This window comes from Procambarus clarkii, chromosome 38 (genome assembly GCF_040958095.1).
Source record: "Procambarus clarkii isolate CNS0578487 chromosome 38, FALCON_Pclarkii_2.0, whole genome shotgun sequence".
NCBI lineage: Eukaryota > Metazoa > Arthropoda > Malacostraca > Decapoda > Cambaridae > Procambarus > Procambarus clarkii.
The window spans coordinates 21,592,189-21,619,680 of record NC_091187.1 but is presented as its reverse complement, the minus strand read 5'-3'; the positions used below and the strand labels follow the sequence as shown (position 1 = coordinate 21,619,680).

The 27,492-nt window shown below is 47.8% G+C and overlaps 1 protein-coding gene across 3 annotated transcripts; it reads left to right on the top strand.

The window, feature by feature from the left end:
- The first annotated feature begins 274 nt into the window (after positions 1 to 274).
- LOC123771898 (thiopurine S-methyltransferase) lies at positions 275 to 27,263 on the top strand. 3 transcript variants are annotated; one of them, XM_069337868.1, is made up of 7 exons: positions 275 to 335; positions 13,954 to 14,179; positions 16,376 to 16,497; positions 18,720 to 18,846; positions 20,066 to 20,193; positions 21,717 to 21,847; positions 27,029 to 27,263. In XM_069337868.1, exons 2-7 carry the CDS (start codon positions 13,976 to 13,978, stop codon positions 27,136 to 27,138), a joined length of 822 nt encoding a protein of 273 aa, XP_069193969.1. In that variant the 5' UTR covers positions 275 to 335; positions 13,954 to 13,975; the 3' UTR covers positions 27,139 to 27,263. The 3 variants fall into 3 exon arrangements, with proteins under 3 accessions (XP_069193969.1, XP_045620629.2, XP_045620630.2); XM_045764673.2 differs by lacking the exon at positions 275 to 335 and adding an exon at positions 9,465 to 9,622; XM_045764674.2 differs by lacking the exon at positions 275 to 335 and adding an exon at positions 9,486 to 9,622 and having other exon boundaries at positions 13,938 to 14,179.
- The last annotated feature ends 229 nt before the right edge of the window (positions 27,264 to 27,492 follow it).

Below are 27,492 nucleotides of genomic sequence, written 5' to 3'. Positions count from 1 at the left end.
TTTTTTAATTAACTTTTTGTTTTGTTTTAATCTACCTGTTTATATGTTATTAACTAGTTAGCAAAGGTTAATTAACATGCTCAAGAAGGTTAATTACCCAATCTGGTAAAGGTTAATTTTCCCCTACTGATAAAAAATTAATTAACCTGCTGAAATAGGGGGTAACTAACCTGCTGAAATTAGGTAATTAACCTGCCCAAAAGGTTAATTTGGAGTTGTACAGGATGTATGTTAATTATTCTGTCTATTACAGGGCTGTGAGGGGGAGCAGACGTTTGACAAGCCGACGGCCTTCTGTCCTCGCCGAGGCCACGCGAGTCTTAGTGGCCCCTCAGGTAAATTCAGGTATATTGTGATGAATAATTTTCACACACTGTATTTCATCTTTGAGTAAATGTTATCTGTGTCTTTAGACAAATTCTGAGGTGAGTGTCGGGAGTGTGAGGTGAGTATCATGAGTGTGAGGTGAGTGTCGTGAGTGTGAGGTGAGTGTCGTGAGTGTGAGGTGAGTGTCGTGAGTGTGAGGTGAGTATCATGAGTGTGAGGTGAGTGTCGTGAGTGTGAGGTGAGTGTCGTGAGTGTGAGGTGAGTGTCGTGAGTGTGAGGTGAGTATCATGAGTGTGAGGTGAGTGTCGGGAGTGTGAGGTGAGTATCATGAGTGTGAGGTGAGTGTCGTGAGTGTGAGGTGAGTGTCGTGAGTGTGAGGTGAGTGTCGTGAGTGTGAGGTGAGTATCATGAGTGTGAGGTGAGTGTCGTGAGTGTGAGGTGAGTGTCGTGAGTGTGAGGTGAGTGTCGTGAGTGTGAGGTGAGTATCATGAGTGTGAGGTGAGTGTCGGGAGTGTGAGGTGAGTATCATGAGTGTGAGGTGAGTGTGAGGTGAGTGTCGTGAGTGTGAGGTGAGTGTCGTGAGTGTGAGGTGAGTGTCGTGAGTGTGAGGTGAGTGTCGTGAGTGTGAGGTGAGTGTCGTGAGTGTGAGGTGAGTGTCGTGAGTGTGAGGTGAGTGTCGTGAGTGTGAGGTGAGTGTCGTGAGTGTGAGGTGAGTGTCGTGAGTGTGAGGTGAGTGTCGTGAGTGTGAGGTGAGTGTCGTGAGTGTGAGGTGAGTGTCGTGAGTGTCGTGAGTTTGAGGTGAGTGTCGTGAGTGTGAGGTGAGTGTCGTGAGTGTGAGGTGAGTGTCGTGAGTGTGAGGTGAGTATCATGAGTGTGAGGTGAGTGTCGGGAGTGTGAGGTGAGTATCATGAGTGTGAGGTGAGTGTCGTGAGTGTGAGGTGAGTGTCGTGAGTGTGAGGTGAGTGTCGTGAGTGTGAGGTGAGTATCATGAGTGTGAGGTGAGTGTCGTGAGTGTGAGGTGAGTGTCGTGAGTGTGAGGTGAGTGTCGTGAGTGTGAGGTGAGTATCATGAGTGTGAGGTGAGTGTCGGGAGTGTGAGGTGAGTATCATGAGTGTGAGGTGAGTGTCGTGAGTGTGAGGTGAGTGTCGTGAGTGTGAGGTGAGTGTCGTGAGTGTCGTGAGTGTGAGGTGAGTGTCGTGAGTGTGAGGTGAGTGTCGTGAGTGTGAGGTGAGTGTCGTGAGTGTGAGGTGAGTGTCGTGAGTGTGAGGTGAGTGTCGTGAGTGTGAGGTGAGTGTCGTGAGTGTGAGGTGAGTGTCGTGAGTGTGAGGTGAGTGTCGTGAGTGTGAGTTGAGTGTCGTGAGTGTGAGGTGAGTGTCGTGAGTGTCGTGAGTTTGAGGTGAGTGTCGTGAGTGTGAGGTGAGTACCGTGAGTGTGAGGTGAGTACCGTGAGTGTGAGGTGAGTACCGTGAGTGTGAGGTGAGTGTCGTGAGTGTGAGGTGAGTACCGTGAGTGTGAGGTGAGTATCGTGAGTGTGAGGTGAGTACCGTGAGTGTGAGGTGAGTATCGGGAGTGTGAGGTGAGTATCGTGAGTGTGAGGTGAGTACCGTGAGTGTGAGGTGAGTATCGGGAGTGTGAGGTGAGTACAATGAGTGTTATGTGAATATAATTAGTGAGGGGAGTACAATGAGTGAGGTAGCTGAATGAGTATAGTGAGTGAGCTGGATGGTGGAGTACAATGAGTGTGAGGTAGTGAGGGATTATAATGAGTGTAGCTTAAGATTATGGGATTATTGCAGTGAGTACAATGAGAGTGGACTGTGAGGACAATGAGTGAGAAGTATGAGGAGAGTACAATGAGTGAGGGGCCCCAGGGGGGGGGGAGTGCACACCACCAGCTGTGATGAGTATGCTGCCTCCACCCCCCCCCACCCCCCCCCCACCCACACTACTGTGGCTCAGGTATTGATTGTGGCCCCCCCCACCCTCACACCCTCTCCCCCACCACCCTCACACCCTCTCCCCCCCCACCCTCACACCCTCTCCCCCACCACCCTCACACCCTCTCCCCCACCACCCTCACACCCTCTCCCCCACCACCCTCACACCCTCTCCCCCACCACCCTCACACCCTCTCCCCCACCACCCTCACACCCTCTCCCCCACCACCCTCTTCCCCCCACCCTCACACCCTCTCCACCACCACCCTCACAACCTCTCCCCCACCACCCTCACACCCTCTCCCCCCCCCACCCTCACACCCTCTCCCCCCCCACCCTCACACCCTCTCCCTCTACCCTCACACTCTCTCCCCCACCACCCTCACACACTCTCTACCACCACCCTCACACCCTCTCCCCCACCACCCTCTCCCCCCACCCTCACACCCTCTCCCCCACCACCCTCACACCCTCTCCCCCCCCCACCCTCACACCCTCTCCCCCACCACCCTCACACCCTCTCCCCCACCACCCTCACACCCTCTCCCCCACCACCATCACACCCTCTCCCCCACCACCCTCACACCCTCTCCCCCACCACCCTCACACCCTCTCCCCCACCACCATCACACCCTCTCCCCCACCACCATCACACCCTCTCCCCCACCACCCTCACACCCTCTCCCCCACCACCATCACACCCTCTCCCCCACCACCCTCACACCCTCTCCCCCACCACCCTCACACACTCTCCCCCACCACCCTCACACCCTCTCCCCCACCACCCTCACACACTCTCCCCCACCACCCTCACACCCTCTCCCCCACCACCCTCACACCCTCTCCCCCACCACCCTCACACCCTCTCCCCCACCACCATCACACCCTCTCCCCCACCACCCTCACACCCTCTCCCCCACCACCCTCACACCCTCTCCCCCCACCACCATCACACCCTCTCCCCCACCACCATCACACCCTCTCCCCCACCACCCTCACACCCTCTCCCCCACCACCATCACACCCTCTCCCCCACCACCCTCACACCCTCTCCCCCACCACCCTCACACACTCTCCCCCACCACCCTCACACCCTCTCCCCCACCACCCTCACACACTCTCCCCCACCACCCTCACACCCTCTCCCCCACCACCCTCACACCCTCTCCCCCACCACCCTCACACCCTCTCCCCCACCACCATCACACCCTCTCCCCCACCACCCTCACACCCTCTCCCCCACCACCCTCACACCCTCTCCCCCACCACCATCACACCCTCTCCCCCACCACCCTCACACCCTCTCCCCCACCACCCTCACACCCTCTCCCCCACCACCCTCACACCCTCTCCCCCACCACCCTCACACCCTCTCCCCCACCACCCTCACACCCTCTCCACCACCACCCTCACACCCTCCCCCACCACCCTCACACCCTCTCCCCCACCACCCTCACACCCTCTCCCCCACCACCCTCACACCCTCTCCCCCACCACCCTCACACCCTCTCCCCCACCACCACCCTCACACCCTCTCCCCCACCACCACCCTCACACCCTCTCCCCCACCACCACCCTCACACCCTCTCCCCCACCACCCTCACACCCTCTCCACCACCACCCTCACACCCTCTCCCCCACCACCACCCTCACACCCTCTCCCCCACCACCCTCACACCCTCTCCCCCACCACCCTCACACCCTCTCCCCCACCACCCTCACACCCTCTCCCCCACCACCCTCACACCCTCTCCACCACCACCCTCACACCCTCCCCCACCACCCTCACACCCTCTCCCCCACCACCCTCACACCCTCTCCCCCACCACCCTCACACCCTCTCCCCCACCACCCTCACACCCTCTCCCCCACCACCACCCTCACACCCTCTCCCCCACCACCACCCTCACACCCTCTCCCCCACCACCACCCTCACACCCTCTCCCCCACCACCCTCACACCCTCTCCACCACCACCCTCACACCCTCTCCCCCACCACCACCCTCACACCCTCTCCCCCACCACCCTCACACCCTCTCCCCCACCACCCTCACACCCTCTCCCCCACCACCCTCACACCCTCTCCCCCACCACCCTCACACCCTCTCCACCACCACCCTCACACCCTCCCCCACCACCCTCACACCCTCTCCCCCACCACCCTCACACCCTCTCCCCCACCACCCTCACACCCTCTCCCCCACCACCCTCACACCCTCTCCCCCACCACCACCCTCACACCCTCTCCCCCACCACCACCCTCACACCCTCTCCACCACCACCTCTCCTCCACCACCCTCACACCCTCTCCCCCACCACCCTCACACCCTCTCCCCCCCACACCCTCACACTCTCCCCCACACCCTCACACTCTCCCCCACCACCCTCACACCATCCCCCCCTCACCCACAGACACAATAATACAACATAGAGATACAAGATAATACACATAGGCCATATTTCCAAGAGTTGTATTATACAACAGCCTCTTATGATTGTTGTATAATACATCCGGAGAACAATCAACAGTCTGGTTTATTTACGTAATCAACAATGGCGATGCCTGAATGATTTGTTGTTGAAAATGTATATTATTTTGTTCCACTCTCTTGCCAGCACTGAGTATGTGCAGGATTTAGTTGAGAAATAAGTAATATAGTGATTATCTTAAGCGTGAGTTGATGTAATTGTGTATAATTGCGAGGTAAAATGGTTTTGTTGTAATTGATCACTCATCATTGTCAGGCTCAAGGATGCTTAAGAGAGTTTGTGATAGAAAACTGGAATTTTATCATCAAAGAAAATGTATTTTAAGGGGAGACGGCAGGAGAATCTGCGACGTAGAAGAATCAATCGGAAGTTTCATTAAACTTAAAAAAACAACAAATTGTCTGGATTATTATTTGATACATCTTGGTGAGATGAGCCCTGTCGTGTCTGGTTTGTTGTGTTGTTAGTCCTGACCATATATCGGGATGTTTCGGGGATATTGAGGTACACCACCACAATACCTTACTGACCAACCAGCAAGTTTGGTGTTGGACTTAAGACCTGTCAACCTCTGGAGGGTTATTAAGACCACCACAACACCTTACTGACCAACCAGCAAGTTTGGTGTTGGATTTAAGACCTGTCAACCTCTGGAGGGTTATTAAGACCACCACAACACCTTACTGACCAACCAGCAAGTTTGGTGTTGGGCTTAAGGCCTATCAACCTCTGGAGGGTTATTAAGACCACCACAATACCTTACTGACCAACCAGCAAGTTTGGTGTTGGACTTAAGGCCTATCAACCTCTGGAGGGTTATTAAGACCACCACAATACCTTACTGACCAACCAGCAAGTTTGGTGTTGGACTTAAGACCTATCAACCTCTGGAGGGTTATTAAGACCACCACAATACCTTACTGACCAACCAGCAAGTTTGGTATTGGACTTAAGGCCTATCAACCTCTGGAGGGTTATTAAGACCACCACAATACCTTACTGACCAACCAGCAAGTTTGGTGTTGGACTTAAGACCTATCAACCTCTGGAGGGTTATTAAGACCACCACAATACCTTACTGACCAACCAGCAAGTTTGGTGTTGGACTTAAGACCTATCAACCTCTGGAGGGTTATTAAGACCACCACAATACCTTACTGACCAACCAGCAAGTTTGGTGTTGGACTTAAGACCTATCAACCTCTGGAGGGTTATTAAGACCACCACAATACCTTACTGACCAACCAGCAAGTTTGGTGTTGGACTTAAGGCCTATCAACCTCTGGAGGGTTATTAAGACCACCACAATACAACACCTTACTGACCAACCAGCAAGTTTGGTGTTGGACTTAAGACCTATCAACCTCTGGAGGGTTATTAAGACCACCACAATACCTTACTGACCAACCAGCAAGTTTGGTGTTGGACTTAAGACCTATCAACCTCTGGAGGGTTATTAAGACCACCACAATACCTTACTGACCAACCAGCAAGTTTGGTGTTGGACTTAAGACCTATCAACCTCTGGAGGGTTATTAAGACCACCACAATACCTTACTGACCAACCAGCAAGTTTGGTGTTGGACTTAAGACCTATCAACCTCTGGAGGGTTATTAAGACCACCACAATACCTTACTGACCAACCAGCAAGTTTGGTGTTGGACTTAAGACCTATCAACCTCTGGAGGGTTATTAAGACCACCACAATACCTTACTGACCAACCAGCAAGTTTGGTGTTGGACTTAAGGCCTATCAACCTCTGGAGGGTTATTAAGACCACCACAATACAACACCTTACTGACCAACCAGCAAGTTTGGTGTTGGACTTAAGACCTATCAACCTCTGGAGGGTTATTAAGACCACCACAATACCTTACTGACCAACCAGCAAGTTTGGTGTTGGACTTAAGACCTATCAACCTCTGGAGGGTTATTAAGACCACCACAATACCTTACTGACCAACCAGCAAGTTTGGTGTTGGACTTAAGACCTATCAACCTCTGGAGGGTTATTAAGACCACCACAATACCTTACTGACCAACCAGCAAGTTTGGTGTTGGACTTAAGACCTATCAACCTCTGGAGGGTTATTAAGACCACCACAATACCTTACTGACCAACCAGCAAGTTTGGTGTTGGACTTAAGACCTATCAACCTCTGGAGGGTTATTAAGACCACCACAATACCTTACTGACCAACCAGCAAGTTTGGTGTTGGACTTAAGACCTATCAACCTCTGGAGGGTTATTAAGGCCACCACAACACCTTACTGACCAACCAGCAAGTATTAAGACACGTAAGAACATCGTTTAAAACCTAAATCAGGTTTCTGAAGACTGTCTACAAATGTGTAAGAAATTATAGGAAATATTCGTACCCTCTGAACAAGCGCCTAACACGTGAAGTGCACAAAAAATAGATGTGGAAGCCACCTTTAACTTCACCCTAAGGTCAGATTCGACAAAGAATTCGAACATGAGAATATTTAAATTGTAACGGAACAGGTACGAAAAGGCTATATAGTAATCAGGGCCTAAGGAGCTAGACCTCACTTCCCAGTAAACCAACCCGTCCTCGACTCTAAGTCTATTCCATCCAGAGGTCGACCCCACAGAGGCATTCATAAATTTTATCATGCAAACCGACTGAATCCTATGCCTTTACTGATGGCTCTGTGCAGTTAGGCACTGGTAGAACAGGTTGTGCATGTGCAGTGTATAAAGGGAATGAAATGATCATGACTAGTACACAGAGATTGAACAACTGGGCAAGCACGACACAGACCGAGCTATTGGGTATTTATCTAGCCACTGAATACCTTAAGCTCAATGGTGGTGGAGTTATTTTCTGTGACTCTAAAAGTGCTCTGCAGTCCTTAAATAACCCATCACATTGTATGTCGGAAGTAGCTTGTAATATTAAATGGAATGTAATTTTTGCCAATGATAATAACTCTTGTATAAAATTTGTGTGGATCCCATCCCATGTTGGAGTTGGAAAACATGACTTTGTAGATCAATTGGCCAATGAGGCTTGCAGGAAAGAAAACACTGATTATGACTTTGGACTATGTGGTGTTGTGTGTTACTGAGGAAGTCTTGGTTGTAGGGTTGATATAAAGCCATTGCTTGGTTATTGACTTTAATACTTGAACTGATACAAGACTAGCAGCTACCAAGCCTGGCGGGCGTCCTGTACGCTCTCTGTTGTTTATCTCCTCCTGGCGTCTGAGCCGCCGCACATAGAAAACGGATGGTACCGTTTTCTGTGAACATGACAGACTATCTAATGCAGTTATTAGAAACATACAAATTAAAGAAATTAATTCATATTTAGAAGAACTAAGAAATGCCCAGAGACCTGAAAGCTGCAGTATTAAAAGTTATGACAAGTTTTGTAATAATAGGTATTTGTATGGTCAGCACAGTAACCGGACCAGGCAATGTGATGTAGTCATTGCGCGAACTCGCCTTGGCTATAGACACATCTGGCAGGTTAGTGAGGCTGAGCCACTACCAGAATACTCAGATTGTAAACTCTGTGATAAACCTTTAATGCATTCACTAGAACACTATATTGTTGAAGGTGAAACCGTAAAGGACTTTAGACCTCCTGGCCTCTTGTACCACCAACTGTGTAACTATTTTATTGACTCAGGTGTTCTGGACGACATCCTAACAATTTACCCAAAATTTGCTTGTCCATTTTAAAGAATCAAGAACAATTTTTATATATATTACTTCTAAGCTGCATCACTTATGAACCCATCCCTGCCCTTGTGTGGCAGTGCACAGTAGAAAGTTGTTTTCACATATCCATACATTAAAACATTGATTGTAACCATGATATATATGTGCTTCAGCCTACAGTTTAGACCTATTGTCTTGTGTATGACCCTCTGTCCTGCGTGACAGTGAATACCAGCATTATCCTCACTTTAATAAGACTATCAAAATCCTCAGATTAGGCAAAATTGTAATTAATTTTGTCAATAAAGATGTTGATAATAATAATAATCTGTTCATTGAAAACGGAAATTTTCTCAAATATAAATTAATATTATAATAGCATAGTGTGCATATTTAGGCATAAGTTAGGTTATGTGTTTAGGTTCTGTTGGCGATTATTTGTATTTGTAGTACGTGAGTGAAGCATTTACAGCGTTGTGGTTCGAAAAAAAGTCGTCAGTGAAGCACCACGGCAGTCTCCGTGGTGTAGTGGTAAGACACTCGCCTGGCGTTCCGCGAGCGCTATGTCATGGGTTCGTATCCTGGCAGGGGAGGATTTACTGGGCGTAATTCCTTAACTGTAGCCTCTGTTTAACGCAACAGTAAAATGTGTACTTGGATGAAAAAACGATTCTTCGCGGCAGGGGATCGTATTCCAGGGACCATAGGATTAAGGACTTGCCCGAAACGCTACGCGTACTAGTGGCTGTACAAGAATGTAACAACTCTTGTATATATCTCAAAAAAAAAAAAAAAAAAAAAAAAAAAAAAACTTGTTCCGGAAGTGTTCGGACGTCATCAGTTGTGAGTCGTGCGTAAACCGTTTTTCATTCATCAAGATTATATGTCCTATGTTGGCGGGTGCATGGAATGGACTTTAGTTTATGTTCTTTGTTTGGAGGACGGGCTGGCGTAGTCATCGTGAGGTAGTGAGGCTCTCTGGCGGTATCTAGTCGCAGCTTCAAGGTTACACCATAAAGGTTTGCCGAGTCACGATGTAAACAATGTGCTAAGTCCCCGTTTTCTGTGTCAGTGTACCAACAGCACCCGGAGGAGGAGGAGTCACGCTCCTCTCTCTCTCTCTCTCACTCGACGTTTCCTCCTGTTTCCTGCAATATTGATGCCCTCTGGCTCAGGTAGGCTACTTAAGTACATTAGTGCAACAAACCAATAGTGAGGTAACCTATTGTGTTGCTAATTGTTGTAGTCTATTGCATGATTCCTATTTGTCTGAATTTCCCGTTTTTTATGTGCCCCTCCCATTATGATGCATTATTGCAGTACAGTAATGCCAAATAATGGGTAATGTCAAAGAAAACGTACACAAGAGTATGCATTTCTGAAGGGAGTATAAATCCTGTTGAGAATCGATGCAGGTTCACGCCCCCAGCCTGGTCCACACCGGTCTGTTGTCACACATAAGACCAAGTTGATGAAGGTTCAAACTGTATGACACTTTACTAGTACCAGACCGAAGGGGTTTGAGTTACTTGGAAGGGCTCCTTGAATTGAACCTCACGTCGCTGGAAGACAGAAGAATTAGGCGAGACATGATTACCACATTACAAGTTGTCAGGAAATTGGTTAGTTTAGATAGACAACGTTCCCGGTAGTTGGGTGCGTTTCCTAATGCCTCTGTTCACCTAGCAGTAAATAGGTACCTGGGAGTTTATGGGGTTGCATCCTGAGTCCCTTGTGGGGGGGGGGGGGTGACTAGATATAAGAGTCTAACGTGTACTATATATATATATATATATATATATATATATATATATATATATATATATATGCGAACAAGCCTGAATGGTCCCCAGGACTATATGCGAATGAAAACTCACACCCCAGAAGTGACTCGAACCCATACTCCCAGAAGCAACGCAACTGGTAACTACAGGGCGCCTTAATCCGCTTGACCATCACGGCCGTCAAAAGGAAGTGATAGCCGAGGCTATTTGAGCCACTTCCCCGACGGCAACTCGGATGGTAATCTTGGGCATAGCATTTCACCAAATCACCTCATTCTTTGGGGCACACGTGAGGAACACAAATGCGAACAAGCCTGAATGGTCCCCAGGACTATATGCGAATGAAAACTCACACCCCAGAAGTGACTCGAACCCATACTCCCAGAAGCAACGCAACTGGTAACTACAGGGCGCCTTAATCCGCTTGACCATCACGGCCGTCAAAAGGAAGTGATAGCCGAGGCTATTTGAGCCACTTCCCCGACGGCAACTCGGATGGTAAATAGTTATAGTCCTGGGGACCATTCAGGCTTGTTCGCATTTGTGTTCCTCACGTGTGCCCCAAAGAATGAGGTGATTTGGTGAAATGCTATGCCCAAGATTACCATCCGAGTTGCCGTCGGGGAAGTGGCTCAAATAGCCTCGGCTATCACTTCCTTTTGACGGCCGTGATGGTCAAGCGGATTAAGGCGCCCTGTAGTTACCAGTTGCGTTGCTTCTGGGAGTATGGGTTCGAGTCACTTCTGGGGTGTGAGTTTTCATTCGCATATAGTCCTGGGGACCATTCAGGCTTGTTCGCATTTGTGTTCCTCACGTGTGCCCCAAAGAATGAGGTGATTTGGTGAAATGCTATGCCCAAGATTACCATCCGAGTTGCCGTCGGGGAAGTGGCTCAAATAGCCTCGGCTATCACTTCCTTTTGACGGCCGTGATGGTCAAGCGGATTAAGGCGCCCTGTAGTTACCAGTTGCGTTGCTTCTGGGAGTATGGGTTCGAGTCACTTCTGGGGTGTGAGTTTTCATTCATATATATATATATATATTTTAGTATATTTTGGTAGCAGTCTTTCCTGTAGACATATATTATTAAATATGACCGAAAAAGTAAGATTAATAATTCTTACACGAATTTTCTCTATCTTTCTTACGTTTCTTTTCACTGTTGATGGTAATTCAAAGATCAATTCTCCAAAATTCATTTTTATTTCTAGTCTGACGCGATACTTGAGCGCGTTTCGTAAAACTTATTACATTTTCAAAGACTTTAGTTTACAAACACACAACTGAAACTGAATAGAGCTTACACATCTTCGAGGTTTATATCTACATTTGGGTGAGGTGGATGAGGTGAAAAATGAACTTTCAACAATGGGTATGAATACCCATTGAATACCCATAAAAACGAACTTTCAACAATGGGTATGAATACCCATTGAATACCCATAAAAACGAACTTTCAACAATGGGTATGAATACCCATTGTTGAAAGTTCGTTTTTCATTGCCTTCACGAGTTGTCTGCAATCTCTTTGAATGTATGGTCAACGACCATATGCTGTGGTTCTTGGAACACTATCACCACTTCTTCCCTTCTCAATTTGACTTTTGCAAGTGTCGCAGCACAACTAATGTCTTGTTGAAGTTGGAGGTCTATATTCGTACTGCATTTGCTGCTAAGACCTCCGTTGTTGCTGTCCTTTTTTACCTGGAAAAGGCTTATGACACTACCTGGCGATACCACATTCTGTCCCAACTGTTCTGGTGGTCTTCGTGGTAGTCTCCTTCTCTTGCTACAAAGCTTCCTCTCTAGTCGTTCCTTTATAGTGAGGCTTGGTACTGCTCTCTCTGCCTCTATTTTTGCAATACGATGGTGTACCCCAAGGTTGTGTTCTGGGCTGTACTCTTTTTCCTGGTTGCCATCAATAGTCTTCTCTCTTCCCTCTGACATCATCTCAGCTCTGTATGATGACGATTTTACCCTTTGTTGTCGTGGTGATGATTCGCCTTCCCTCCAACGGTGGCTTCAACTTGCCGTTGATGCCGTGTCGTCCTCGGCCATCAATCATGGCTTCAGGTTCTCTACAACTAAAGCTTGAGCTATAACTTTTTACTCAGAAGCAGGTCGTTCTTCGTCCCCCCCCCCCTGTCACTTTATGGTCATCCTCTTGTGTACAGAGATAAGCTTTTGGGGTTATTCTTTGACACTCCTTTGTCTTAGTCGCCCCATATCTCTTACCTCCGTGTTGAATGCTCTACGGCCTTTAACTTAATTCAGGTCTTTTCCTATACTTCTTGGAGCTGATAGGTACACACCGCTCTTTACATTCCTCTCATGCTGTCTAAATTTGATTATGGTTGTCTTGCTTACTCGTCTGCTTCTCCCTCTACCCTTTGCCGTCTTGATGCTCTGCACCATACTGGGTTGCGCCTCAGCTCTGGTGCCTTACGTTCGACTCCTACCTTCAGCCTGTATGTTAAAACCGGCGTCCTGTCTCTACAGGATCGCCGTGGTCACTACCTTGTATGGCCCCTACAACACCCTCACTCTCGCTTATGCTGTTCTTTGACCTTTACCCCTCCTGTCGTCCCTGTTCCCTTTCACCTCGTACTTTTTTCTGTACGGTTGTCTTGCTTGCAAGGTTCTCTTCGGTTCGTGTCACCAATATTTCTCCTCGTGTCATTCTATCCTTGCCCCCGTGGAGGGCCCCCCCCTCCTTCCTAAGTTTTGTACAGCACTGACCCACATGACTAAAGCTTTTACCACTCCTACAGTTCTGAAACGCCTTTTTCTTGCACACTTTTCTTCACACTCCCGCTCCATATCCATCTTCACCGATGGGTCTAAGTCTGCAGACGGTGTTGGCTACTGTTGTTTTTCCTGACCACACCTATATGTGTCGCCTGCCTCCGGAGACTAGCATCTTCACGGCAGAACTTTATGCTATTCTCTATGCTCTTCAACTGCTTTCTCGCAGTCAATCCTCCTTTGTTGTTGTTGATTCTTGCAGTGCTCTCATGGCTCTTAGTCCTTTAATCCAGTCCATCCGGTGGTAGTCGAAATTCAACAATGGCTGTTTCTTATCTTCAGCAGGTTTAAGACAGTGGAGTTTTGCTGGGTTCGCAGCCATTTTGGCGTGTCCTTAAATGAGCATGCGGACACTCCCGCTAAAGAGGCTACCCGCACTAGTCCCATCTCCCGTAAAGGTATTCCTTTTTCCGACTTCTACCCAGTTAATCATTCCTCAATCCTTGCCCGTTGGCAGGGTCGTTGGTCTTCTGTTACTGGTAACAAGCTGCGTGCTCTTAAGGGTTGCGTGTCCCTACGGCCTTCCTCCTACCACCGTAACCGGCGGTGGGAAACAGCTCTGGCAAGGTTATGTATTGGCGATACACGCTTAACTCACGGACACTTGCTTCCTTCGTGTGTCTTGCTTCCTGACCGTCCCTCGCGGTCACTTGTCCTTCGATAGTATCCTTGGTGAATCAGATGCATTTGATATCGTTCGCCTTGTGCGCTTTGTTCTCGTGTTGACATCCTTAGTGATATTTAGCACCTTTTGAATATCCCGCACATTTGATGGTGCTACACAGCCTTCCTGGCTTGGGGCCTTTTTTGATAATTACTTACTCGTTATCCACTTATTTATGAAACTTGATGCGACCAATCCTCTTCATTGTTGTCAGCAACTTCTAATGGTTGAATTTAAGTTATATTGAATTCCAGAACATCTTTACAATAGAGAACCATGAACGACGCCCACCACCACCACCACCACCACGGTCCTCACCCAGGGGGGGAGGAGGAGGACGTGCAGTGTAACCATGCTAAAGGCCTCAACAGCCACGCTAAAGGCCTCAACAACCACGCCGTCTCTGAAATGAAGAAGGACCCTCTACTGCAACAGCTGGAGTGGAGTTTGGTCAACTGGGCTCATCTCTATGAGAAGTGGGTGAGTTAAGGCTTTTGTCACTATATTTATGGCAGGAAAGGTGCAAATAAGTGATGGAATATCGGAAAATACAGAACACCTTTTGCCCTATGTGAGGCAGCTCCTATTTATCACCCACCCAGATTTACTCTTGTGTCTAACCAACGCTTGAAACACTCCGGCGATCTCACTTTTATTACATTGTAATTTATTGCTTAAAATATACAAATCGGAAGGTAGTGAGAAGTGAAGTGAAGTTGACTGAAAGACATGAAATTACGTCATATGAAACCCTTATAAGAACAATTTATTCAATCCTTAAATTAGAAGACACTCAACCCACAATCAGAAAATAGAGGAACTGACGTTTCGGACCATTATCACACCACTTGACAATGGTCCAAAACGGACCGAAACCTTGTCAGTTCCTTTATTTTGTGATATGTGGGTCGAGTGTCAAATATTCCGCCGCGTTATTTTGACTTACTGCGTGAAAATAAAAGATTATCAGGGGACCTCATGCCAGTACTTACAAATATCAATGATCTTCAGTGTTTATTCAGAAACAAATTATATTAATATTATCCAAATAAATTCAATGCAAAACAATTATTTTAAATTGTACTCTGTAAGGAGTGTTGCGCTATGTAACACTCATCTCTATAACGTGTGTTACAGTGCAGGCGATGAGTCACAATAACGTGGCTAAAGTATGAGGACCAGACCACACACTAGAAGGTGAAGGGACGATGACGTTTCGGTCCGTCCTGGACCATTCTCAAGTCGACACAATCGACTTGAGAATGGTCCAGGACGGACCGAAACGTCGTCGTCCCTTCACCTTCTCGTGTGTTACAATGCTGATACTGAAGCCGTCAATAAGTATTAATTTAGCTTCTGGAGAATGATGGTAGCTTTCTCACCCTGTCCTGGCCGTGTCATGTTCGTTATCTAGATAACGAGGCTGCTCTTATCTGGATAAGGAGTTGCCAGCCTTCAACAGTTCTTCCCTCAGCTATCTTGGGGTCAAAGGTCAAAGCAGAGTTTGAGAGGGGAAATAACAGCCACTTTCTATACCTTGGAGGCATAAAGAATTAGAACAAGGGGGGGGGACATTGTTACATAGTGTTATAGGTCGTTACCTTGTAACACTATGTAACAGTGTTACAGGTAAACACACTGTCAGGTGTAACAGTGTCACAGGTGTACAGGTGCGTGACCTTGTCACTGGATGGGTGCAGCTAGGATGCTTGATAGGCAAATGACTACTGAGTGTAGGTCACTATACAGGTGAAGAGCTTAGTTTAGAGATCATTGATGTCCAGTTTCTGTCCTGGACCTTTGTCACCTAAGTGTCCAGGACAGCTAAAAGTTGTCACGTAACTGTCCAGGACAGCTAAACGTTATGTGACAAGGTTTAGCTGTCCTGGACCCTTTTGTGGCAACGTTTAGCTGTCCTGGACCCCTTATGTGGCAAGGTTTAGCTTTCCTGGACCCTTATGTGGCAACGTTTAGCTGTCCTGAACCCTTATGTGGCAACGTTTAGCTGTCCTGGACTTTTATAACATGATTTAAAATCTCGCCTCTGGCGTTAATCTTTCCTGCCTCTACTCTACACAGACGCCGTCTTGTAGAATCGGCTCTTATACACAATGTACCCAACATGAACTTGAGTCCTGGCTTTGTTGCTGTGGACTCTTCCCTTTCACAGTATATATTCAAATGTTCTAATCTTTCTAACAAACGTGACTTAACATAAGCTTTCCCCCTTCCATTTATCTTTCTTTCTCTTTCCTTTTCTTTCTCTCTTCTCCCCTTTTTCTGTTCATTGTCTTCTCCTACGCTCCCTTGCTATCCTCTTCTTATTCCTATTACTATCTCCTTCGGTGGTTTTAATAGGAGCTGCCTCGTATGGGCCAATAGGCTTTCTGCAGTTCTCATTATTACTACTATCCCCAACACCTTACTTTCCTCCTCAGCTCTCTTGCCTATTTATTGCCTGTCTCTACCTCCTCTTCACAATCGACTTGAGAATGGTCCAGGACGGACCGAAACGTCTCGTCCCTTCAACTTCTAGTGTGTGGTCTGGTCAACTCGCCTCTGGCTTTATCCTCAGCTGTGTGGGTTGGGAGTCCTAGCTCTCCCGTGCACTTCACAATTCCCCATCAACTCTTACCATATCTACCTGACTTAACTCTTACAACTACTCCCTGCCAGCCCTGGAGCGGGTCGAAGGGACATCCGTCAGCTGAGCTGGTGGAGCACGTGAAGGAGCTCCTACCCTCGGAGCCTGGAAGAGTGCTGGTACCCCTGTGTGGCAGGTCGCCCGACCTCCGCTGGTGAGTTAGTCTGTCTCGTATCCCTTCTCTTTCCATAAACAGGTTTTCCTGTTTTTCAAACACTATGTTGGCGTTATGCGAGATTTATGTATTTCCTATTGGTTTATTATTTAATGGGATTGGTCAATGCAGACAGCTCTCAACAGAATGGTCCCGGGTTCAATTCCCGTGCAAGGCGAGAATTAGGGGTACGTTTCCTTACACCTGATGCCTTTGCTCACCTAGAAGAGTCATTCATTGGCATAGGCGCCCTAGAGGGACATAGATACACACACAAAATAATTTGTCATTTGTTTTATGTAACTTGTCTAATTGTATTTTGGTAAGCAGAGACCTCTAGATCAGAACGCGGGGTCTAGGCTAGTCCTCCGTGATCGTAGCATGATTATACCGTGGTTCTTAAGCCTGTTATTGTGAAGACGTAGTTTATGTGATTTAACAACTTTATTAGATGTGATTTACCAGTCGTAGTTAATCAGAGTATTTATCTGCAATGTGGGCAAGAGCTACTCGGATCTACAGACCGTAGATCGTAATGATAACTATAGATACTGTATGATATGGCAGATTTAAAAACACAAATTAGAGCAATAATTGTATGATTGTCCCAGCAATAAGTATGATTGTCCCAGCAATAAGTATGATTGTCCCAGCAATAAGTATGATTGTCCCAGCAATAAGTATGATTGTCCCAGCAATAAGTATAATTGTCCCAGATCACGTTGTAAGGTGTCATGGCTGCTATATGTATCATTTATTGAGCACATGAGCTATGTAACCTTCATCTTGAGGCGTAGTATTTCTTACAGATTCCTTAATTATCTTGCTGAAATGTGTATGATTTTCCAGTTCATTTGTTAACATGAGGAAAATGTCAGATAGGAGGAGGCGTCGCTGCTCATCCGGGGTAAATTAGTCAACACACTCAACCCACACATCGGGGAATGAAGTGATGACATTTGGCTTCATTATCAAGTCGTGTCCAGGTCCAGGACGGACCGGAACGTCCCCACATAAGGGACCAGGACGGACCGGAACGTCCCCACATAAGGGTCCAGGACGGACCGGAACGTCGTCACATAAGGGTCCAAGACGGACCGGAACGTCGTCACATAAGGGTCCAGGACGGACCGGAACGTCGTCACATAAGGGTCTAGGACGGACCGGAACGTCGTCACATAAGGGTCCAGGACGGACCGGAACGTCGCCACATAAGGGTCCAGGACGGACCGGAACGTCGCCACATAAGGGTCCAGGACGGACCTGAACGTCGTCACATAAGGGTCCAGGACGGACCGGAACGTCGTCACATAAGGGTCCAGGACGGACCGGAACGTCGTCACATAAGGGTCCAGGACGGACCGGAACGTCGTCACATAAGGGTCCAGGACGGACCGGAACGTCGTCACATAAGGGTCCAGGACGGACCGGAACGTCGTCACATAAGGGTCCAGGACGGACCGGAACGTCGTCACATAAGGGTCCAGGACGGACCGGAACGTCGTCACATAAGGGTCCAGGACGGACTAAAACGTCGTCACATAAGGGTCCAGGACGGATCGGAACGTCCCCACATAAGGGTCCAGGACGGACCGGAACGTCGTCACATAAGGGTCCAGGACGGACCGAAACGTCGTCACATAAGGGTCTAGGACGGACCGGAACGTCGTCACATAAGGGTCCAGGACGGACCGGAACGTCGTCACATAAGGGTCCAGGACGGACCGGAACGTCGTCACATAAGGGTCCAGGACGGACCGGAACGTCGTCACATAAGGGTCCAGGATGGACCGGAACGTCGTCACATGAGGGTCCAGGATGGACCGGAACGTCGTCACATAAGGGTCCAGGATGGACCGGAACGTCGTCACATAAGGGTCCAGGACGGACCGGAACGTCGTCACATAAGGGTCCAGGATGGACCGGAACGTCGTCACATAAGGGTCCAGGACGGACCGGAACGTCGTCACATAAGGGTCCAGGACGGACCGGAACGTCGTCACATGAGGGTCCAGGATGGACCGGAACGTCGTCACATGAGGGTCCAGGATGGACCGGAACGTCGTCACATAAGGGTCCAGGACGGACCGGAACGTCGTCACATGAGGATCTAGGACGGACCAAAACGTCCATTTTATTTTCAGATGTGTGGGTTCGAGGGTGTCAAATTTTTAGCTGCGTTATTGCGACTTACTCTGAGTAACCAGTTCCTCCTTCGTCAGGTTGTACGACAGAGGCAACACCGTGGTGGGCTTGGAGGGAGTGGAGAAGCCAGTCAAGCAGTTCTTCGACCTGTACCCCGATCTCCAGCACGCCACCGAGGACCTTGCCTTCGGGAAGCTCTACAAGGTATGGGTGGTAGAGGGAAGGGATCTATCAGGGGGCGAAAGCACCAAGCCATTACCACTATATAGCACGGGGAAGGGACCAGGATAAAGATTTGGGATGGGACGGAGAGGAAAAGGAATGGTTCCCAACCACTTGTGGACTGTCGGGGATTGAACCTTCATGAAGCGAGACCGTCGCTCTACCGTCCACCCCAAGTGGTTGTGCATGAGTGGTAGAGATGGTTCTGGATCGGAAGAGCTTAGTGGAACGGCCAAAAAGATCGGACCTCTATGTACCGGGTTCCTCTTAATAACGGACCAAATCCTCATAATGGATCTCTACCTCCGAAAACCGAATTTTTTGGAGAAAATTCATAACTTTGGAGAAAGACGTGATCTCTTACTACAGTAATGATATTTTTTGCAGCAACTATTTTGTCAAACGTACACAGCATGTACTGTTGGACTTGTACAGAGTCACCTTTTGTATCGCTGAATATCATACAAAATGGCAAACGACATACTAAAAAAAATAAAAAGGTACTTTTTTGTTTTTAACCAAACGTGTTTAATGCGTAAAGTAATTTCCAGCTTATTGTACGCTATCTTAGGCCTAATATAGTACATATATGAGCTACACTAGGCCTTGGAATATTTAGCTTTGGGTTTTGGCATTGGTCGTGTCCTCTACAAAATAATACAGATCATGGACATTGATGCCGGAACAACCGTGGACATCTTCAAGAGGAAACTAGATTGTTTTCTTCAAGGAGTGCCGGACCAACCGGGCTGTGGTGGATATGTGGGCCTGCGGGCCGCTCCAAGCAACAGCCTTGTGGACCAAACTCTCACAAGTCAAGTCTGGCCTCGGGCCGGGCTTGGGCAGTAGAAGAACTCCCAGAACCCCATCAACCAGGTATGAAGCATGTTGTCTACGACAGTCCATTTTTGTACGTTTGACCATATGGTACCTGTTATAGGCCTAGGCAGGGTTAATAATACCCTTACGAGACTATTGCTCTGTATATAAGGAAGCTGTCGTTCACTTTTGTAAATGTTTAATATAACCAGGGTAAATCCTCCCTCTAATCCATCACCACCAGACACTCACCAATCCATCGTCATCGCTCTCACTAATCCATCACCCAGAGACACTGTGCTCAGCAGCAGACAGGATAATCACCCAGATTGTCTGTGGTCGTCAGCAGACAGGACTCTGCCACTCTTCCCTCCTCCCACAGAGCAGTGACGGCCGCCTGCAGGTGTATGTGTGCGATGTGACCAAGGTGCCGCCAGGAGCCCTGGGCAAGTTTGACGCTGTCTTCGACTGGGGCGCCTACACCGCCATCCGGCCGGGCGACAGGCTCCGGTAGGTCACCTGGGGGGCCTACACGGCCATCCGGCCGGGCGACAGGCTCCGGTAGGTCACCTGAGGATAAGGGGGGGGGGGCGCAGTTAGGGAACAACCTCCTATGGCCTAATTTCCGATGTCCTAGGAAGGTAAGACATTGGGGATCGAACGTCGACCCTACAAGAAAGACCACCACAAAGCCACAATTAATACATTTTCGCGTTAAATTAAAACAGCTGGTAAACAAAAAATGGGGAAAATAAAAAAAATGGAATGTAAGCCTTAAGCAGCCAGACACGTTAATTCAATTCCTGAAGCTTTTATTTAAGCTGTATCAGCTCCTGAAGCTTTTATTTAAGCTGTATCAGCTCCTGAAGCTTTTATTTAAGCTGTATCAGCTCCTGAAGCTTTTATTTAAGCTGTATCAGCTCCTGAAGCTTTTATTTAAGCTGTATCAGCTCCTGAGGCTGATATTTAAGCTGTATCAGCTCCTGAAGCTAGTATTTAAGCTGTATCAGCTCCTGAGGCTGATATTTAAGCTGTATCAGCTCCTGAAGCTAGTATTTAAGCTGTATCAGCTCCTGAAGCTGATATTTAAGCTGTATCAGCTCCTGAAGCTGATATTTAAGCTGTATCAGCTCCTGAAGCTGATATTTAAGCTGTATCAGCTCCTGAGGCTGATATTTAACCTGTCAAACAAAAAATTGAAAAAAAAAAAACTGGACGTCAGGTTAGGTCATCTGACACACGTCAAATCTGAGCAAGAAGCCGCTGTGACTGTTAATTAGTTCCCACTATCATCTATGGTTTAGTTAATTAATGTGGTATAGTTTAGTAGTAGGCATCCATCAGTCTCGGGAGACTATGGAGTTGTGCTCTGGTTGTCGGTCTGGAGTGGCCTCTCTAGGGCACACAGCCAGGATAGCTTGATACGGGGAAGAAGCTGTTACCCATGCAGCAGGTTCCAATGGAAAGGCAAATGCCAATGTAGTCGGTACTACACCAAAGTCTAGTACCGACTTCTTATATATATATATTATACAACTACGTCTAAAAATACCATTCGACTTAGTTTAGATAGACCTTTCCATAATTATTGTCCCTGAGAGCATTCAATGAACAGTTTCTTTAAATAAGAGTCAGCGGTTAGTCTAGTGACATCCTTGTGTTGGCAGGTACCTGGAGGTGGTGTTGGGAGGCCACTGTGTACCTCTAGTGACGTCCTTGTGTTGGCAGGTACCTGGAGGTGGTGTTGGGAGGCCACTGTGTACCTCTAGTGACGTCCTTGTGTTGGCAGGTACCTGGAGGTGGTGTTGGGAGGCCACTGTGTACCTCTAGTGACGTCCTTGTGTTGGCAGGTACCTGGAGGTGGTGTTGGGAGGCCACTGTGTACCTCTAGTGACGTCCTTGTGTTGGCAGGTACCTGGAGGTGGTGTTGGGAGGTCACTGTGTACCTCTAGTGACGTCCTTGTGTTGGCAGGTACCTGGAGGTGGTGTTGGGAGGTCACTGTGTACCTCTAGTGACGTCCTTGTGTTGGCAGGTACCTGGAGGTGGTGAAGGAGGCGATGAAGGAGGACTGCAGGTACTTCCTGGAGGTGTGCCATGATGGACCTCCACCCACCCCTGGGCTCCCTCACTCCATCTCCTTCAGAACCGTCAAGCTCGAGTTCGGTAAGAGTAAAGTAGATGAAATAACTTCAATAAAGTCAGAATGAACGTAGAACTGCTTGGACTAAGAAGGTGAGATGTTGTAAAGATGGGGAAGAAGGCCAAAGTGTAGTAAAGATGAGGGAAAGGGGGAGTTCTCGGATTTTATAAACGATAAGAGATGCGAGGAGAAGAGAACAGAATAAGTACAAAATAAGAATGGAATGATTTAACTATATTAAAACAGGAAATAAAAATAAATGCATGAAAGAGAAAAACAAAAAGGCCCTCAAAGAGGAAATGTCAAAAGGAGTAAATGAAGGCGTGGAAGGAACGCAAGGCGAGTATGATAAAACAAACCAATAGTAGTTAATGCCTGACGATCCCCGTATATAATAGTATACCCGGTAGATGGTGAAAAGTAGATGTAGATGGTTGAAGCCCTTAACATCGTGCATCTGTAAATCTTCCTTCGTGTGATAAATTGTTCTTGAATGTCACTCAATATGGCGATGACTTTCATTTAACGTCTACATAGCCTTCCCAGTTTGGTGCCTTCTTTTGATAATTAATTACTTACATCATTTAACGTATTTAGAAAGGACTAAATAATATATATTTAGCTTCATACATAGAGCTGGGTTAACTGAAATGTTAGTACCCCTTCCCTTTCTAGCCCGTTATCGTGAGGGGTCTTGGTGGGCGGCTGCTGGAGTGTGATGCTCCATGGGTCAGTCCTCTGACCTTTTGGGGCCTTATGCTCCTGCTGCTGTCTTCACTAATTATGCTGGAAGTCTTTTCCTTTTTCTTATGTTTCATTTTCTCCCCCCCCCCTCATTTCCTTTCTACTTATCATTGCCATCCGACCTTTTGCCAGTCTTGATTATTATTTCGGACATCTTCTGTTTTGATGCCCAGGTGTTTGGGGAGGCACACTCTCTCACCCGTAGAACTGTGGTACCCAATGTCACGAGCGAGAGGACGCTTTTATTGTCAATCCTTCTTTCGTCGCTAAACCCGATCTCGATGGACTAACGGTTCCACGGATTGTGGGGCGTATACTCACAACTCATCCTTTGGGGGCCCAGCCTGTCTCTTGTTGGGTGTCCTATTCTCTAATTGTGGGTTTATGGTGGGTGTGGGGGCTCATTCGTGAATGAAAGTATTACCGCCTCGTTTCTGTCGCTGAATAATCATCCTCTTATAACTTCTCAGGCTCGTGGGGTGGGCAACTAAACCCCCCCCCCCCCAAGTCGGACTGTGTTGGAAGACTGGGCTCTGTAGCCCCCGCTACATTGGGCCCAGACCAGACTACTTCCTCCCGCTTCCATCCCTCCTCTGTGGTAGGGTCGAGTCCCAAGCCCCCAGTGGTGAACTCCTCGTCTCCTGACATGGCTCGGTCTGACATGGCTCGGTCTCTCATTGTGACTACTGCACCTTTTCCCCCTCCCTGTCCGGTCCATTGTTGTCATGAGGGGGCTTGGTGGGCGGCGCTCGGTTAAACGCCAGTGTTGGCACTATTCTCCTCCCACACCATGATGCAACCAGTGTTAGGAATCCAAAGGACTGCCACGAAGATATCGAGCATATCCTTGAAGCCCAGGGCCATTCTGTCCTCCAGGTGGACACGTTTATTCGTACCCGTCGTGATCATCGTCGTCAGCCCCTACGGGTTGTGAAAATTACCTTTTATGGTCGGACCCTTCTGCCCTGTCATTTCTGCTGGTGGCAGGTGCTCCGTTCAGGAGTACATTCCCTCTCCTCGGCTCTGTAATAAGTGCTGGAGGTTTGGGCATGGTGCCCTCTGATGCTCCAGTACTCTGTCCCTTGTGTGGGGACGAAGGTCACTCTAAGTTGGAGGGCTCTTCTCCCCAGGCTTGCTGCCTCTATTGCGGTGAGGCCCACCCTACCTTCTCCCCCCGCGTGTATACATTACAAATTGAGGCAGCCATCCTCAACTTGAAGAACCGGGAACGTTTGTCTTTTACTGAGGCGAGGCGCCAAGTCCGCCGTCTCCCCCCTTTCACTGGCGTCTCTTATGCTCGAGTGTTGCGCTCTTCCTCTCCTCGTCCTTCCCACCTTCCTCAGTCTCGCAACCATTTCCAGGCCTTAGACCCAGATACGCCCACTACCTCCTCCCCAGTTCTTTTACGTTCTGTCCATAAGGGTCCCCCTTCTGGCTCTCTGTGTGGGGTTCCCCTTCTTTCTACCCAATCTACCCATGTCTCCTGTGTCTTCTTTCTCATCTCCCTCCGATCCTCCTTCCCATCCTTCTCCTCCATCTCTTAGCTCTCCATGCCGCCTGTCTGTGCGGGCTGGTGTCCATCACTCTCCTAGCGATCATCGTGTTGTTTGCTTTCGTTGTTCTTCTCCTGTTGAGACGCTTGAGCCTGTTGCCCAGTATGTTGTTGCTGGAACACCTGTCTCTTTGAGTCAGGAGCGTAAGCCTGGCTCGTCTCCTTCCTCCTCCCCGGCGGGAAAGAAGGCTTCGCTTTTTTCCTTGGGGCCCCCCCCCCCACCTCTGATTCTATCTTCATGAGAGTAGGCAACATAGAGGACACGGCAAACCTCCAATCAGATGTAGATCAGGTCTTTCTATGGGCTACAGAAAATAATATGGTGTTTAATGAAGATAAGTTCCAGCTCATGCGCTATGGAAAAAATGAAAATATAAAAACGGAAACCACGTACAAAACTCAGGCAAATCATAACATAGAACGTAAAGGCAATGTAAAGGATCTGGGTGTACTCATGTCGGAAGACCTTACCTTTAAAGAACACAATAAAGTAGCCGTCACAACTGCAAGAAAAATGACAGGTTGGATAACAAGAACTTTTCACACTAGAGATGCTATACCGATGATGACACTTCAAAACGCTTGTGCTCTCTAGAGTGGAGTACTGCTGCACAATGACAGCCCCTTTCAAAGCTGGAGAAATTGCTGACCTGGAGAGCGTGCAGAGATCCTTTACTGCTAGAATCCACTCAGTAAAACACCTAAACTATTGGGACCGACTAAAGAGCCTAAATATGTACACCCTTGAGCGCAGGCGGGAGAGATACATAATAATTTACACGTGGAAAATATTAGAGGGGCTGGTCCCAAACCTGCACACAGAAATAACATCACATGAGACCAGAAGACATGGCAGGATGTGCAGAATACCCCCGTTGAAAAGCGGAGGTGCAACAGGTACTCTGAGAAAGAACTCTATCAACATCAGAGGCCCGAGACTGTTCAACACGCTTCCGCTACACATAAGGGGCATAACTGGCAATCCCCTCACAGTGTTCAAGAGAGAACTGGATAAGCACCTCCAAAGGATACCTGATCAACCAGGCTGTGACTCATACGTCAGGCTGCGAGCAGCCGCGTCCAACAGCCTGGTTGATCAGTCCAGCAACCAGGAGGCCTGGTCGACGACCGGGCCGCAGGGACGCTAAGCCCCAGAAGCACCTCAAGGTAACCTCAAGGTAAGGTGCCCTGGCCCTCTGCAGTTCTACGGCAGCAGGCTCCGATGGCATTCATTATGAGATGCTTCGCCATCTCCCTCTGTGCACGTCTCAGTATTTATTGAGCCTGTATAATCGGATCTGGGAGTCGTCGTCAGTCCCTGAAGACTGGCTCGATGCCGTTGTCCTCCCTGTTCGAAAACCAGGGTCTCTGGAAACTTCCCCTAAGGACTTTCGCCCTATTGCCCTCACGAGTTGTGTCTGCAAACTCTTTGAACGTATGGTTAACGTTCGTCTGATGTGGTTCTTAGAACACTATCACCACCTCTCCCCTTCTCAATTTGGTTTCCTCAAGTGCTGCAGCACAACAGGTGTCCTGGGGAACTTAGAGGTCTATATTCATACTGCTTTTGCTGCGAAGACCTCCGTTATTGTCGTCCATTTTGACCTGGAAAAGGCTTAAGACACCACTTAGCGATATCATATTCTGTCCCAACTTCATTCTTTTGGCCTTCGTGGTAATCTCCCTCACTTTCTCCAAAGCTTCCTCTCTCGTCGTTCCTTTCGGGTGAGGCTTGGTACCGCTCTCTCTGCCTCTTTCCAGCAATATGAAGGTGTGTCCCAAGGTAGTGTTCTGAGCACTACTCTTTTTCTAATTGCCCTCTAAGGTCTTCTTTCCTCACTTCCTTCTGGCGTCTTTTCTCTCTATGTCGACGATCTTACCCTTTGCAGGGTAAGTCAGTTGAGTTTGCAGGGTTTCCAGCCATATTGGTGTCTCTGTAAATGAGTGTGCGGATGCTGCTGCTAGGGAAGCTGTATGCTCTAGCCCCATCTCTCGTAAAAGTATTCCTTATTCCGATTTTTACCCAGTTATTCATTCCTCCATCCTTATCTGTTGGCTGGCTTGTTAGTCTTCTGTTACTAGTAACAAACTGCATACTCTTAAGAGTTGTGTGTCCTTATGGCCGTCCTCCTACTACTGTAACCGGCGATGGGAAACGGCTCTGGCGAGGTTGCATATTGGCCATACTCGCTTAACTCATGGTCACTTAATGGAGTGCCGCCCTGCTCCTTATTGTCCAAATTGCATTGTCCCTATTACGGTCGTGTATATCCCTGTTGAATGTCCTGACTTCCGGGACGAGCATGCGTCTTGTTTTCCGACCGTTCCCCGCGGTCGCTTGTCCCTCAATAGAATTCTTGGTGACTCGGATACTTTTGATATCGTTCGCCTTATGCGTTTCTGTTCTTGTATTGTCATCCTTGGTGATATTTAGCGCCCTCTGATTATTCCGCACATTTGATGGTGCTACACAGCCTTCCCTGTTTGGTGGCTTCTTTTGATAATTACTTACTTTCTTGTAATCACATTACACTTAGCCTTGAATGACTGTAAACAGTGCTAGTTTCCTTTACTCATCTGTTAGTTGCTGTATTTATTGCTGTAATTTTGTACCAAGTAATAGCTACATTTTCTTGTACACATAGTTGGTTTAATATGTCCGTGTTGATATGACCAACTTATATTTACAAAAATAATAATAAACTAATAATATTTATAAAAAATATAATTACATTGGTTTCTTAGTAAGTTCAGTATTTAAGAATGTTATTAAGCCCCCAATTACAATTTCCTTTACCATTTGGGAACTTTAATACATCTAATCACCATTAATAAATTACATTTCAAAGGATTTTTACAAATTATTAAATCACAGTACTAATTGCATACCCCAAATCCCAACCCACAGGATCATCCAGGGACATGCTGGTCTTGAAGACTCTGGACATCAGCGAGGCATGGGGGGTGGATTCCCTGTTTGATAGCCATATCCTTATGGTTCCTAAGGACTCGAAGTAGCTAGAATCATCCTTCAGGACTCAAAACTCCATATTCGTCAAGGAATTATTTAAATTTCATTATAATGTATGTGTACATATACCATTCCTGTATTGCTATAGCTTAAATATACATATTGATTTGCATTTTTAGTATTGGTTTGGTGTTGGGCTTAAGACCTGTCAACCTCTGGAGGGTTATTAAGACCACCACAATACCTTACTGACCAACCAGCAAGTTTGGTGTTGGACTTAAGACCTATCAACCTTTGGAGGGCTATTAAGACCACCACAATGCCTTACTGATCAACCAGCAAGTTTGGTGTTGGGTTCATCCAGTTGATGAAGCAGGTCTGGTACAGAGTTGATGAAACAG